Source organism: Mesoplodon bidens, assembly GCF_964165515.1.
Source record: "Mesoplodon bidens genome assembly, chromosome: 1".
NCBI lineage: Eukaryota > Metazoa > Chordata > Mammalia > Artiodactyla > Ziphiidae > Mesoplodon > Mesoplodon bidens.
The window spans coordinates 16751778-16767214 of NC_138176.1; the positions used below are offsets into that span (position 1 = coordinate 16751778).

A 15437-nucleotide genomic window follows, 5' to 3' on the forward strand; every position below is an offset into this window, starting at 1 on the left:
TTGTTTTTTAAATTGGAATCATCTATAGACTGATTTGAGTCCACTCAGAGAGGTGTCTCCCAAGTAGTGGACCAAAATCAGTCATTCAACCAAGGCTAAAACCGATAATCTGTAACATCACAGTGCTTTAAGATCTTAGATGAAGAAAGTTCGTGAAAACGTGGCAATTCTGTTTAATTTATTCTCAATAATGTATGTATAATATTTATTGTTTTATAATCATGTCTGTATTTATAATTACACACACACACTCTCTCTCTCTCTCTCTCTCTCTCTCTCTCTCTCTCTCTCTCTCTCTCTCTCTCTCTCTCTCTCTCTCTCCTCCGAAGCATAGCTCTGGTCCTTTTGGCAGGGAGTTGTGTCTGTTTTCATGTAGTGCCACCTAGTGGTCATGCCCCTGTACCTGCATCTGCAGCCTCTCAAGAGCAGGTTGATTGGTCTGGGGGGTTCAATGGCCTTTGGGTGGCAGAGCTTCAGAGAGGATAAGGGGCAAAGGAAGGCTCCTGAGCAGAGTGCATAGGGGCTGGTCCTTGAGCAAGTGGATGAGAATTTCCTAGGGTTCGAGTCACACAAGCAAGGGGAGGTGAGTTGCCTTATGGTGTTCTGGGCCCAAAAGTTTGCGCTTTGAAGTGAAAGTTTCTGGGTTTGGAACCAGACTGATTTTTCCTCTCCATATGACTTTGGAAAAATTACATATTTCAGTCTCCTTATCTGTAAATTCAAGATAATGGTAGTACCTACCTTAGAGTTTTTCTGTAAGGATTAAGTGAAATATTTAGATTACAACAATACCTGGCACGTAATTAGTACACAGCAAAAATGCTGGCTGCCATCATAATCAGAATTGTTACCATCATAGCCTAGAATGAGGCCTGTGGGTTTCTCTGAGCATAAAGTCTGGATGCAAGGAGGCCCTCTGATCAGACGTATTCATGAACTCTTCCCCAACGCATGGATCTTGCAACTTAGACAAGTTTGCAAGCTATTTAGTTATTTATTCCTTTAATTATTAAACTTCTTCCAGAGAATCCATCTACTGCCATTTTAGAAACCTGGAGGAGTAAGCTTGAAGTTCTGTGTAGCCATCTGTGCCTCCAGATAGCTGATCAAACCAGACCATGGGGCTCAAGGAAGTCTGGAGTGCAAGAGAGCCAGCAGCTTCTTGTAAATTTGGAAAAAAAGGGCAAATTCTGAAACTGAGAAATCCACTACTGGCCCTGTTCTTCAGAATGCTTTGCATTTCATTTCTATTTGAAAGCTTTTTGCATTTTAATCATAAACATTTCGGTCATTCATTTAGGAAATATTTGTTGAGCACCTAATATGTGCCAAGAGCTGCTCCAGTCGCTGGGAATACTTGGTTGTAAATGAATGGAGTCCTTGCCCTCATGGAGCTTGCAGTGTAATGTGGGAGACATAATAAACAGGCAGATACGTAACATAATTTTAGAGGGTGATGGAGCTGTGAGGGAAAATGAAGCTGAGTAAGGAGAAAGCATGACGGGGCCGGGTTGCTCCTTTAAGCAGGAGGATCACGGAAGGTACTGTGTGGTCGTGCATTTGAGTAGAGACCTCACTGAGGATGGGGAGTGAGCCCTGCAGGTGTCTGAGTAGAAAGCACTGCTGTCAGCGGGCACAGCAAGTGCAAAGGCCCTGAGGTGAGAGAGGGGTTGGTCTGCTGACTGCCCCGAGGAAACCTGTGTGCCTGGAAAGATGAAAGCCAGAAGGTGAATGGTGTTGAGGTTGGCAAGGCCACTGGGGAGGATGCCACGGACCTGGTCATCATAACATATCAGGTGATTACTATGGTTATAATTTAGTCAACAACTGTGTTTACCAAACTCTTGTGTTTCAGTAGACACTGTAACTCATAGTAGTAAACAGCATAGTTTGAGCATATAGGGGAAATAGTTCCAATTTCTCTAACTTAATCACCTAAAGCATCGCAACATATTTCCAAAGCCCATGCGTCTTAAGCAGAGACGTGTGCCCTAGTCTCGTGGGAGCTTTGTCCTTGTGTACCTGTCTGAGCCCCACTCTCAACTTACTGAATCAGAAGACGGGGAATGGGCAAAGGTGCTGGCATGTGTATCTTGAATAATGTTTCCAGGTGATTCTGATAAGCAACCCTAATTAAAACTGAAAGTGAGCTAATAAACGTTGTGACTTTCATTCTCTTTTATTCTTCTAGTCTCCAAGGACTTTGTCTCCTACTCCTTCAGCAGAAGTAAGTGCCATTTTTGAAAATTATAATGGGTGGAATTGGGGAGTTACTTGGACCATTCCTAGACTCAGATTTTTGCAAAAGGACATTAAACAAAAGAACAGAAAACCCGTGTACAAGATTATGATGAATGTAGGATTCCTTACGTGTAAGATATGACTGTAAGACCCAGAAGTAAATTTCTTTCTAAATGGAGACTAGGGAATAAAACCAGCCTTACCCTGCACCTCTGAGTGGTAGGAAAGAGAGTGGAGAATGGGGTCACTTGTCCCGATATTGGGCTCTCTCCTCTCATCTATAATTGATTGATCTGAATCCTAACCTACTGATTATCTGAAATGGCCAGCCGTGGTCATGGTGTTTCTATCAGCAGAGCCATCTTCATGGGAGGCCACTTCTCTTAGTCTAAAATCAATAATCTTGTCCCCCCTCTCAGAGTAAACGGACCTTATAGTGGCTTTTATCAAATCCACCAGGCTGGCTGTTCCCTCGGGAATAACCTCCTGAGGATCACGTAGAGCTGTCAGTGATGGTTCCGTAGTGAGCCATGGGTCCCCTATCAACCCAAACATGCTCTTCCCCTCTGCGGCATCCAGCACCAAAGACACAGCCCCCAAATTAGTTACGCTCCCAACCCATTTTATTAAAGGTTCTTCAGGAAGCTGACAATACTGTTCTATAAAATGAAACAGCCCCTTCACACTATACCCCTGATCCCAGGAGCGTCTTGGTTTTGCTGTCACCCACAGTGACAGGTGCTTGGTGACCAGAGGTCTTAGGAGCACTTTCTGTTGTCCCAGAATAATTTTTCCCTTGGAGGGTGGCCTGAGCTCAGACCAGCTCAAATCTGAGCATGGTCCAGGTCTAACCCAGCACTTTCATTTAAGCTATTACAGGTAATAATAATCAAGGGATTGTTTGTTTAGTGTGCTTCTTATTATTTTGCATTTCCTTATGTATCCAATGAGCAAACTCCTCAGGGGTTAGGTCTACCCCCTTCTAAAAATAATAATAATAAATAAAATCAGTAGTCTTGTCTTAAAGCTAAGTAACTGGCTGGATAGTCTATATAAAACTGGACTGATCTTAAGTAATCACTATAATTTGAGATGGTAAAATCTCTGTAGTATTGTGGTGGTTTATGACCGAATGCTATGAATAACTAATTTCTATGAATATTCTGATCATTTTCAACTGAAGTTATGAAGAATTAATTTCTATTATTGACCCCTTGTCAGTAATAAAAATAATAGGTTGAGGCACATTATTGGGGGAATTTTGTTTTGTTGTTGTTTTAATTTATTGTTACAGCCAGCTAGGATCAAATCAAAGTTTTTTTGCCTCTTGCTTTCAAATTGCACACATCCATAGTTTTTGAGGTTTTAATTTAGTCCTTTTTCATGCATTCTTTCAAACTTTTATTTTTATCGTGCTAGTAGAAACTTCATAGGGCAACAAATTCCTAAAATGTAAAACGTTCCTTGTACTCTTCTAATTCTTTTAAAGTTTTATGTTATGTTTGTGTGTGTATGATTTTTTTTATACTTTATACCCACAATATTCTTTTCTAGATTTGGACATGGTGACAGACTGGTGGTGCTATTGTATTCCATTAAATTGATATGCCATAACTTAATTATTCCCCAGTTTTGTTGAGCACATAATACAAAGTTTTGTCTTTATAAATGGTGGCATTATAAATGTCTGAGGAAATTTTTCCACTTAAAGATCGTTTAAAAAAATTTTTTTTTTCTTTTTGGAATTTGCTTCCTTAAGTAGAAGTAGAATTACTGGATTTGAGGCCACCACAGGCTTGTTCTCCAGGAAAATCGACGTAAAACATCACCAGATTAACAGCATGGATGGTGTGGGTTGGTGGTTGGATCCAGGGATGAGATGAGAGTCAGGAGGCTGGTTCTGAAGCAGGCTCCACCTGCACACACGGGTCTCTTACCTGCGTGGAACCTTCTGAAAGATTCTGCACTTGTGAAGAAGGGAGGTGATACCATGTGTTCTACCTTCTTTATGATGCGGATCTGATGGTACAACCTATGTGAACAGACTTTGTAAAACTGAAAAGCACCATATAAGCGTGGTCATTGGAATTATCCCCTCTTTTCCCAGAGCTCTATCAACACTGGAGGTTATCCTTTTTACATCTTAAAATCTTGGTAAAGGCAAGCACTACAGGTTTTGAACAAAAAGCACTAACCATGGAATGCTTGTTTGCATACCTATTTAAGGAATATGGCCCTAAAGTGTATACGTGAACAGGTAGACGGGATAGTTCCTGGGTGACTTTGGTGCAACTTGATTTCACGTGAACCTGACAACAGCCTGCATGTATGCCTTGTGCTCCCACTTTCTCGCACTTGCTTCCAGGGGTACCAGGATGGGCGGGACCGGATGATCCACCGGTCCACCAGCCAGGGCTCCATCAACTCCCCTGTGTACAGCCGTCACAGCTACACTCCAACCACGTCTCGCTCTCCCCAGCATTTTCACAGACCTGGTAAGGGCACCTGTTCCCGGGATTCACCCTCTAGAGTCATCCGTGTTTCTATGTGATTGTTTTCCCCACCGCTGATAGCGTATTTAAAAATCTGGCTGCCAAATCTACCTGCCCCTCTCCCAGAAAAAATTGCAAACTCCTATTCCCTTGTAGTTTGTGTTATTTCTTTTCTCAAAACAAGAGTCATGTTATGGTTATATTCATTATGACTTATTAAATAATTACATGTTGACAGTGAACACCTAGAAGCAAAGGAGGTTTTTTGGTGTTTTTAGACTTGAAGAAAATCTCAGCACTTTGAGACTTAAAATGGAGATCTCCAAAAGAAAATATGGTGATGTGCCTTTTAGGCTTATCTAAAATCTAAATCCAGTATTAGTCATTTACTGGTGGGTTTATTATGCTTCCCTCATCCGGGCACATGGTATATTACTAAGCATGCTTGGTTAAGAACCTGCTAGAAAGAAGTCTCATATACAACCTCGGGGTTGTATTTGGTAACTTTTAAGATGCCTTCCAACCTAAGATTTTGAATCAGACTTGGAAAGTATAAAAACACTAGAGGTGTGCCATGATGGAGAATATTAAGCGTAGTGGACTTCATTTACCTTTATCTCTGCAGCATGTGGTCCCTTTTACTATTAGTGGGTATCTCCTATGTAGAGTAGAAAAAGCATGGAGATCCCAGCACAGACCGAGGATTCCTGAGAAATAGATTCACCAGGGAAGATTTTGGCCTTCTAAACAAACTTGGTGATGATGTATGTCTATGAAGACTTCATTTTAAGCCTCTTGCTTCTGTGCAGGCTGATGAGAATAAGCCCATTCATATGCTAACGTATTTTATAAAATAAAACCAAAGGAAATGAGCAGAATGTAAAAAGGCTGCAATCTTCTCTTTAAAGCCATAGATTTAATGCTTGTAGAGGATTACATTTTTACTTTTTGATCCTTCAATAAAGTATAGTTTTCTCTAGACTCAAATATTTACTCAGTATGTGTTGAGTTACGTTAAAGGAAAATTTTTCAGGAAAGAAATTCCTTTTATTTTTCATGTACAGTGATATTCATTTTAATTCTGGGTTTGGATTTACACCATTTTCTGTCTAGGTGATGAGAAATCCCTATGCCACCACCCCTACGTATGGGCATACCCTGATACTGCAGCCGTACCCTTGTCAGAATGATGCAAGGTTCCCTGGGAAATTGTTGTTCGAGAGAATCCCTGGATAGCAAGGGAGTGGTCAGCCAGGGGCATTGTTTCCCTAAAAGGTCATGTCCTCATTGGGCAGTAGAAAGTTTTCCTCTGTTCTAGTCATGGTTCTGATGCCAAGAGCCTGTAGAACATTCCCCATTCTAAGCACTTCTCTTCCCCCTTCACAATACGTCATGGACATGCGTGATGTCGGTTGTTAGGGCTCATAATTATTTTTTCGAGGTGGGGCTCTGCTGGCATAGTCATGGTCAGCACAGAGCACCTCAGAGTATCCACTCCTACGTTCTAGATCCCAGAGGATAACGCACGTCCTTAGGTCTGGGCTTAGGTTAAGGGTCCATAACTGAGCTTCCAGCTCCCCTGGTGTCACCATTACCCAATTCTCAGGATCACAGGTAGCTCTTTGCTACCCAGGGGATACAGACAGGTTTCCCTTCTGCATAGGCAAAGTCAAATTAAACTTGCAGTAGGAGACGTTTGCAGCTTAAAAAACAAAGAATCTGACCCTTACGTATAAGTATTTCTTTGCAAGGTTCTTGAAATGATTGTCAGTTTTGTACATGTGCTTCAGAGGGTTCTGTTTTGTCAGGTGCCTTTTAAAACCAGCTATGGTGGAGTCTAAGTGACGTGCCCAGTCCTGGCTCAGTGGTAGCTGGTGTCATCCTGACAGAACCTTCTGGTGGCCGTTCCCTCCCACTAAAGCCATTTATTCTCGGAGAGTGAACTCTGTACTGACCTGAACCTGTTTGCAGACTCTCCCCACTTTGTGTGACCCTTCGTAGGTGCCTTCTTAACCCCTTTTCCTTCCTCCTTTTGCAGACTCCTGATTAACGTTCTTTTTTTTTTTTCCTCCCTTGGAGCGATGGCGTTGTCCCTGCTCGTGTGTTAATTTGTGCTCTTCTTTTCTGTTTGCACCGTGTCCTGCCCCTGATCCTTGCTGCACAGAGCTGCTGTCTCCTGGTGTGCAGAGGTCCTTCCTGCACACCGGCAGCCTCAGCTCCGGCCACAGCGACTCCCGCCCCAACTCCCCTTTCCGACACCACTTCCTTCCCCATATCAAAGGTAAGCAGGCAGGCTTCTCCAGGCAGCACCCTGCATAGCGGAGATTTATTAGCACCCTGGGAAGGCTAATAAGGTGTATCTCCAAGAGTCAGCTCCGAGCTTCGGACTTCTCAGCATGCCTGCGTGTGTCATGACTACACCCAGCCGCGTCTTAGAACTGGCATAGCATCTCTCGTTAGGAGAAATATGTCATTTCTAAAGGGCTCTAGATGAAGAAACAGGAAATATGTTTGAGACCCTAAGATTTGTTATCTACTGCTTAAGAAAAATATATATTATTATTTTGTTTTTCTCCGGTCAAAAGCAAAATATAATATATATCTGGGGAATCTTCCTGGTTTTCGTATGTGTGATGGCTCAGCAAAACACAACAGTATTCAGCCACGAGGGTTCCAAAGTTGTCTTAATGGTGATAAGCCACTTAACCACGTAACAATATTAAAATGTTCGGACGGTATGAAAGACCTATGGCAACGTAACTTAAATTTCTCTCCTTGAGGCAACCCTTAGAGTAATCTTCCTTTGACCTGTCCTGATTTCTGCACAATGGAGAAGAGGGACGTTGCCTTCTGTCTTCTGTTCCTGCCCATTTCTGCCCTTCCCATTGTCCTCATGGTCTGTTATGTTTCCACAGCCATTCTCACTCAAGCCAAGAGCCCCAAATTTAAAATAAGTAGGAGCCATCATTTAAAATAAGTAGGAGCTCCCAGAGGATGCTAACTTTTTCCGTAGTCTTGACTTGAACCAAATTAACCGAAGAGAATAGCTTAAGGAGGGAGTAGCGGGCAAGCACAGATGTTGTCATGGGTCTTAAGACAGACCTAAGGGATTCTAACCCCGAGTTCCAAGAGCTCACGTCACTAACACTTTCTCAAGCAGCCTAAATGTTGTGCTCTTTGACTGAATTCCCTTTGCAGTCATTCTACAAGCATGCGAGTTTAGCATTGTCTGTGCTGTAAAAATAACATTGCTGACAGGCTTATTTGAAGACACATACCGTTTGCCACTAGCAAAGAGATTTTTCAGCAGGTGCAGCACTTTCTAAAATTCTTGACAGCTTATGTAAAATTATTACTGCTAATTAGTATTTGGGGAGGAAAGACTTTTATTATTTAGATGTCAAGATGATACTTTAGAGAGTGTCTATAAAACCATAAGAAATTATTGAAAAAAACTTCAGAGATGTATTTTAAAGAGACTTTAATATAGAAGCCCTTGGCCAAATTAAGATTTTTGTTTCTCTGTTTCTAATATGCAAGGGAAAATACATTTTTTAATTCATTAAAATGTAAACTGCCTTATTCGGTTATTATATATTTCATCTTTCAGAAAGCTACTTTGTGTAGGAAGAAAAATGTCAGGTACCCTATAAAGTTATCCAGAGTTTATACAAATAACACATCACAGAATATCAAGACTCAATACCTCGTGCGTGTGCGCAGCCTTATGGCGAGATGGGCACCCATGTGGACACTGGAGTCCCGGCTTTGAATATTATCTCTGTCACATGCTAGCTATGGGACCTTGGATTGTAGAGTTAACCTTTTGAGTGCCACCTGCCTCATCTATGAAACCTCTCCTAGGGTATTGGGGGGTGTGAGGTTGTCGACTGAAGAAAAAATTTAAAAAAAGCACAACGTGAGAGCTGTGAGTTAAATTTTATTTGGGGCAAAATGAGGACTATAGCCCGGGAGACAGCACTGCAGATAGCTCTGAGAAACTGCTCCAAAGAGGTAGGGGGAAGGTCAGTATATATGTGATTTTGGTGAAGGGGGAATACATGCAATCAAGCACATATTTTTTGCAGAAGGATTCTGCTAGTCTCGAGGAGTAGATGTCACCATGAAGGATTTTAGTGCTTTTCTAGATACGAGGAGATGCAAGAAGTGGGCTCATAAAGTCTTCTCCTGAAAGTATCTAACTCTCTGAAGACCTGTCCTGTCAGTTTTTCCCAGAGCACAGAGGGCCTCGTTCCTGATCTCCACCCTGCACTCCTTTCAGGGGGTGTTGAAGGTCAGCAGTTGCTGCGGCTCATGATTTCATCCTTGTAGAGGTAGACGGCAAGCGCCAATTTGCAGTTGGCAAGGTGAAATGCCCTGGTGTAGTGAGCACTCAACTCTGGTCCCTCTGTGATTTCCCCCTTGGCATGGTGCTCTTAGAGCCCTTCCGGTTGCATCAATCCATCACTCTTCACAGCGTCCCTATGAAGTAAAGTAGCAGGGGGCAGGCATGGGGGTGGATGAAGAGCTGAGGCCCTGGTTAAGTGACCCAGCCAAGGACTCACAGCTAGGAAGCGGCAGCACCAGGACTAGATAGACCCCAAGCCTTCCCAACCCTCATTCCTACAAGGGGGGTGCGTTTCGGTCTAAATGCTATACACAAAGTATAAATTTTAAAGCAAACTTTTATTTTCCATCTCTTTTTAACTAGAAAATTGCATTCTTATGGAGGCCAAGACAAACAGCTACTTCCAGGCATTTAAACTACAAAATTAACTTTTCCATAGAAATAACAAGTGGTTAGGAAAAGTACAGTACTTCAGTGTGCCTAAGTCGTGCTTTATTAAAAACGTAGATACACAGTCTTCTCTTTTTTCAGTCTGAATTCGAAGTACACAGTCAAATAGTATAGGTTTAAATTATAGAAAGCAATAGTTTGTTACTTCGAGCTTATGCTTAAAAAATATCTAATGGTCTGTCTCCCACTTTCTTTTTACTGGCTATATGCCTACAGTTTGTTCAGATGAAATAGTTTATATACTTCAGATACAAAGTGTAATGTACATAACAGTATATGCTTAGTTTTAAAATCAGCTTTTTGCTAAACTACAAAATCAATCATGCAGAATTTGTATATTAAAGATATTGCTTTAAAAGCCTAGTTTAGTTGAACAGCTAAATACGGATTCTGCAAAGAATTACGTCTTAGTTATTTTGAAAAACGTATCCATTTACATGAAAGTCCTCTCCAGTCCAGGGGGAACGTATGGCCATTAGAGAAACACATCTAAGATACCTTTAAAGGAGCAAAGTCTCCCAGGGTTTTCCACGGCTCTTCATTTGAACGTTCACTCTTTATCTCGGAGCTTGTTTTGCAATCTCAGGGAAATTATTTTTAAAACAAATGTAAGCCAAGGAGCTTGAGGACCCCAGGGTAGGATGTCCATCTCAGGAAGGTGTAGCTGAAAGCAGGGGTCCCCTTGCCCCTCTGGCAGCCAGAAGCCCACCTCCCATTGCCCAAGTCCAATTCTTGGCCCTTATTTCAGACGCATGTGGCCCAGGCCCCCAGGGTCCATGGAGCTCAGGACACCTGCATGGGTGTAGAGCTGAGATGCACATCACCAGCTTTCTCTCTATCTCATTGGCTTCCCCATCCATTTTCTGTAATGCCCATCTTGTTTTCCATTGTGTTTTTTATTTCTGTTCTCTGACCTTCCTTGCAGCTTCATTCTATATCAGTATATCATTGTTGGGCCATTTGGACAAGTGCATGCCTACTTGGAAAAACTATTTTCACCTTGTTTTGGGCTTTGTGCCATGTTTGCAGAGTTTCTCTTCCTTCCCCTTTGAGATACTGTTAGATATTACCTTCTGTGTCCATGAATCAGATTTGCAAACAGGAGGGCTACATATATTAAGTCTCTTTGAAAGACGTCTTCCTTGTTTTGCCATAGATATGAGTTGCTATGATCCAAATATGTATTTGACACTTGCTGAAGGAAACCATAACGTTTATTGAAGCTTTAGACAAGGACCAGTAATCTTGAAACTCTGCCATGACATTCTAGATGCTGCCAACTTTAAGGTCCCCTCAGAATTTATATTTTGGAGCACAAGCACTTAGAGTCCAGAAGCTAAGTGTTGCCAGCAGTTTCCCACAGCAGACGCAAGCATTGCCATTTAGATTGACTTGTCTCAGAATTTGTCACTGAGGCTCTCATGGTGGCGAAAAGAAGAATAAAAGTAGGACAGAGCATTTGAATTTAAGTACAGTGGGAATCCTTCAGTGAATGATCTCCCAAGGACTGAAAAATTGGCCTATTGGGCTGACTTGGAAGGAGCTAAAAATGAAGACCAAGAAATGTACTATATATACAGTAGCTTCTCACCCCAGGAGCTAAGATCACTAACAACTTAGATGAACCAATGCAAGGACTTATTTAAAGGAACAAAATGGCTATGAGTGTGATATATACAATAGTATATGATATATACACTATTATATGATTTTTAAACAATGTCAACTCCAGGCTGATAGATGATGATGATGATGATGACGATGATGATGATACCTTCCGTATATGATATTTCATCTGATGGCTTATACATCACTTTGCCTGAGTAGTGAACTAAGCACGAAAATAACCTTTTAGGGCCTTCATCAGTCATTTCCATCCAGGATAGAGTGAAACGTTTTATCACTTAAAGAAAGGGTGTTTAACTTAGAAAAGGCCTCATCTTGAGAATTTGTTTGTTAATGCCAAAATGTTTAATGCCTTTCGCATTTCAAGGACTAAGAATTTGGTACCTAGCAACGTTATGTACTCTGAGACCTTTTCCCCAATGAGCCGTTGTGATGTTTAGAAATCATACTATGCAGGGGTCACTTAGGTGGGTGTGTTGCTGAGTAGCTGTTTACCTAGTGTTTTTAAATGTCTCGTGGGAGATTTTAAATGATTATAGAGTTAAATCTACTTACAAAGACTTGAACATACTAGCATTTTTTCTAGCCACTAGAAAGGTCGGTGGTTGCAGAAGATATGCTGCTAAGTAAAAAACTCTGCCCAACTGGAGACAGCATTCAGCCAGAATACACCTTGTGGGAAATCAGACAGTCGTTCCATAGCCTTTGAGAGCCGTCAACCATGGAAGTGATGGGTTTCTACTGCCACTGGGCAGCAGAGCATCTTAATGATAGAATACTTGGGCAAATGCTAATTCTAATGACCTTAAACCTTGATGTCCCATATATACAGCTATTTTTGTGTGTGCGGGACCCTGGCTAGTACCTATCAGAACAAATTTAATGGAGTTTCGTCTGATTGGATATTATAACCAAAACCTGTGAGAACATTCCCCTCCCCCGAAAATCTGATGTTCTACAAGTACAGGAAGGTTAGAGGTGCAGGATTAAGGGCAGGGAGTAGTGTGGTTCCAAAGCAGTAGCACCAGTGTTCAAGATATGCAAGGTCTTCAGAAAAAAAAACTCAAATAAAGCAAGAAAGTTGAGTCTAGAACTTTCTTTGAGAATAGCCCACAAGAATTATTCTGTTTTTTAAATATGGATTACTCTTGTGAATAATCTCTAATGTTTGTAGGAGTAAAGAATTCTTCTGAAGTGAAACAATTAAATTGGGGTTATTAAGGATCAACTATAGGGAAAGCTATTTTTTTAAAAAAAAGAAAAAAAGGTACTATTGTGATCCCATTGCTGTGTCCTAGCATCTGGCTGCCTATAATTAAGAGAAAGATGATGGTTGATCCTGCAGTGGTGCTCACTATATTAGGTCATCATTGCTGTAGAATTAATTAGTTGGCCTACTTCAGTCATGCATTCACAGACATTTATTAAGCACTTAGTCGTGGCCAGGCACTGTGTTGAACACACAGAGGTAAATGAGATCTAGTTCTGATTCAGCCTTAGGTTTAAAGCAGGATTCTCTTCTAAACGTAAACTGTATTCTTCCTTCCCCTGCTTGCCTCTACCTGTGTTTTTTATATTAATTTTTTCAGACACGAGCTGGTTATTACTCTTTAGGAGAGTGATAGTAAATGAGGTAACTTTCTCTTTAAATGAGCTTTTTAATAGATCAGTGGTTGTAGGTGAAACTTCATAATTTTTAGGAGCTAATATCTCACTTTAGTAAAGTCAGCATATGATATATTGGGAGCTAGATGCTAAACTGACTCTTGAAACAAAAAAAGAAAAAAGGACAAAAGTTTTAGAACATGATAACCAAAAACCTGGACTCTAAATCTGAGACAGTAACAAATTCAGATCTCATATTCTGAATATCTTACTGCCCATTTGGTACAGATCTGTGCTCTGGTTATCTAAAACTATACATATCAAAAAATTAAAACTCTATTGAACATGTTATTTTGAGACTCCAGCAATTGACATCTTTAGTGCATTACTGGCCAGATTTAGAACAGTTTGATTTACTTGAAGAAATTGGCTCTTGTACACCTAAAACTAATATAATGTTATATGTCAGTTGTATCTCAATTTTTAAAAAAAATTTAAGACAAAGTAAAAAAAAAAAGAGAGAGAGAGAGAGAAAAAAAAAATTGACTCCTGCTCTATTTTCTGAAGATCTATGATTTATTTAAAATTGTTAGCCTTAACTGATAGATAAATTGGACTTTATCAAAATTTAAAACTTTTGTGCTTCAAAGGACACTATCAAGAAGGTAAAAGACAACCACAAAGTGGGAGAAAATATTTGCAAATCATATGTCCGATAAGAAACTTGTTATCCAGAATATGTAAAGAACCCTTACAACTCAATCATAAAAGTAATTACCTTACTAATTCATTAACTTTTGATAGTCCTATATCTTCTGGTGTATTCTTGCCCGGATGTTCGTTCAGTCATGGAGAAGGAGGACAGTAGGGTAAGAGCTGAACTCTTTCCGATTTTGCACAAGTCTCAGTTCACCCTGCAGTTCTTATCTGAGGGAATGATGGTGGCTATGGGGGGGTCCTCAAGGCTTTTGCAGCCAAGCCCACCAGCACGTTGCAGGCTCTTCCCCACTCCCCCCTCCAAGAACGCCGTGCTGCCCAGCCGCAGAGGCCCATCCTGTTGCTCCCACACACCGTGGCCCTTCCTTCCCCGTGATGTTCCAGCTCCCTAGGATCTGGACCTTCTCACCCCTCCAGCCACCCATCCACCTGGTGAGCTTACTCTTCAATGACCAACTCAATTCTAGCATCTTTCTGTAGCCTTTCTGAAAAATCAATGGCACCTTCACGTGAGTGCCATAGAACTTTTCTCATACCCCCGAGTAAGCACTTACGTGGTATTACGTGTACTTGTTGCTTATAAGTCTGTCTCCTTAGGTAGACCCTGAGCCCCTTGCAGCCAGGCACCACATCTTATTCACCTACTTAGCCTCAATCGAAGCTCACTGCCCAGCCATAGTAGATGCTCAGTAAATGTCTCACTGATGGAATTTTTAGACTGGGTAGAGCCTCTTTTAAGAGAAAGGTGGAGAGAAGTATAAGTGGTCCCAAAGTACCTGGAAGAAAGGGGTCTGACTCTACTGTGTGTATTTCAAAGTGAAGCAACAGAAACATAGGCTACAATGAAGGCACTTTGTGTTGCTCAGAGGAAGGACCACACAGGTTCCCAGACTCAGCCTCCCATTCAGAGAAATAGATTCTGATTGCCAGCCTCTGCCATTATGCCTGGAAGTGATTGTTTTGGGGTTTGCATATCCCACCCCTTTACATGCTTGGGTTGTAACCATCTGACAACTGACCCTGAATCATTAGCAAGTGACTTTCCATTCTTCTTAATGTACTTTCCATCTAATCAGTTTGCTGCCAGCTCACAGCCTTCAACCGCATGCCATTGGAATGATGCATCTTACCGCTCACTGCTTTTAACCTAGTTCCACTTGAACTCAAATCTCTCTTTTGGAAAAGTCAACCTTATACCAGTCACTTTTGTGAGCCAAGTTGATGAACAGAGTTTGTTTCTTTGGTTTCTCCTTTTTGATGTACCTCCTTCCGGTTTGTTCATTTTGAATTTTTATTATGCTAGCTTTGTTTTCTTTCTTGCTCTCCCTTCTCTCATTTTGTTTTCTCCATTCTTCTCATTGGAGGCAATGAGCCATCCAGCGGCCGGAACTCCCCTCTCCCTTATCGGCCAGACAGCCGCCCTCTCACTCCAACTTACGCTCAGGCCCCTAAACATTTCCATGTTCCAGGTAGGAGCTGACATGGTCTGTGTCTTGGTGTCCTGTCACCGTGCAGAATGTAGCCTTGTCGCCTCTGTCTCGTCTCCATTTCTCATGCTCTTTTAATTGAGATGCTCACAGCTGACAAACCCTAAATTGCAGGATCTGACCTAGAGGGCCTTTCAAAAGCTTTGTATGGGAGATGCCAGGATTGTATTGAAGGTTTACATTTTCTCTAAAATTTTTGAAGGGGGATGGGAGGCAGAGGGTGAAGGAATAAGGGTTGAGTTGCTTTGTTTTGTCTTGTTTTGACAAAATTTTTAATTTTACCCTTATATTAGTACCTTCTGAGATACCACTCTGTGGTTTAGTGCCATTGTCTAACACAATGGCAATCTAGTTATCTTCTCAGCATAAAGACTGAACCACAGCGTTCTTGAGAGTACTTTTATTTTATCTGTCTCCAGTGTGGAGATTCTTTCTATGGACTTTTCAGAGAGCTGAAAAATGGGGTCATTT

The 15437-nt window shown here is 41.4% G+C and overlaps 1 protein-coding gene across 1 annotated transcript in view; it reads left to right on the forward strand.

Annotated features, from left to right (window-relative positions):
* Window positions 1-15437, forward strand: part of ABLIM1 (actin binding LIM protein 1) — a 186393-nt gene that overhangs the window by 150379 nt on the left and 20577 nt on the right. Inside the window, exons 12-15 of the mRNA XM_081228323.1 lie at window positions 2192-2227; window positions 4607-4736; window positions 6898-7014; window positions 14844-14948. Coding sequence (XP_081084449.1) covers window positions 2192-2227; window positions 4607-4736; window positions 6898-7014; window positions 14844-14948 — 388 coding nt within the window. The remainder of the gene's footprint in view (window positions 1-2191; window positions 2228-4606; window positions 4737-6897; window positions 7015-14843; window positions 14949-15437) is intronic.